The sequence below is a fragment of the Apaloderma vittatum genome, unplaced genomic scaffold (genome assembly GCF_000703405.1).
Source record: "Apaloderma vittatum isolate BGI_N311 unplaced genomic scaffold, ASM70340v1 scaffold31847, whole genome shotgun sequence".
Lineage (NCBI taxonomy): Eukaryota > Metazoa > Chordata > Aves > Trogoniformes > Trogonidae > Apaloderma > Apaloderma vittatum.
Genome location: NW_009728370.1, coordinates 1 through 264, shown reverse-complemented (window position 1 = coordinate 264; position 264 = coordinate 1). Strand labels below are relative to the sequence as shown.

Sequence of the window (264 nt, the reverse complement as noted above, 5' to 3'; positions counted from 1 at the left end):
GGATCCCCAGCCACCGCCTGGCAGTGCCGGCCTTTCTGCAGAGGGACCGCTTCAACAGGTTCCAGCCCACCTACCCCTACATGCAGCACGAGATCGACCTGCCCCCCACCATCTCGCTGTCGGACGGCGAGGAGCCCCCCCCGTACCAGGGACCCTGCACGCTGCAGCTGCGAGACCCCGAGCAGCAGATGGAGCTCAACAGGGAGTCGGTCCGCGCCCCCCCTAACAGAACCATCTTCGACAGTGACTTGATCGAGAACTCCG

At 65.5% G+C, this 264-nt stretch overlaps 1 protein-coding gene across 1 annotated transcript in view; it reads left to right on the top strand.

Annotated features, from left to right (window-relative positions):
- Positions 1–260, top strand: part of LOC104277436 (protein TMEPAI-like) — a gene marked incomplete at its 3' end in the record, with an annotated part of 7,037 nt that extends 6,777 nt beyond the window's left edge. Inside the window, exon 3 of the mRNA XM_009874065.1 lies at positions 11–260. Coding sequence (XP_009872367.1) covers positions 11–260 — 250 coding nt within the window. The remainder of the gene's footprint in view (positions 1–10) is intronic.
- Positions 261–264: the final 4 nt, after the last annotated feature.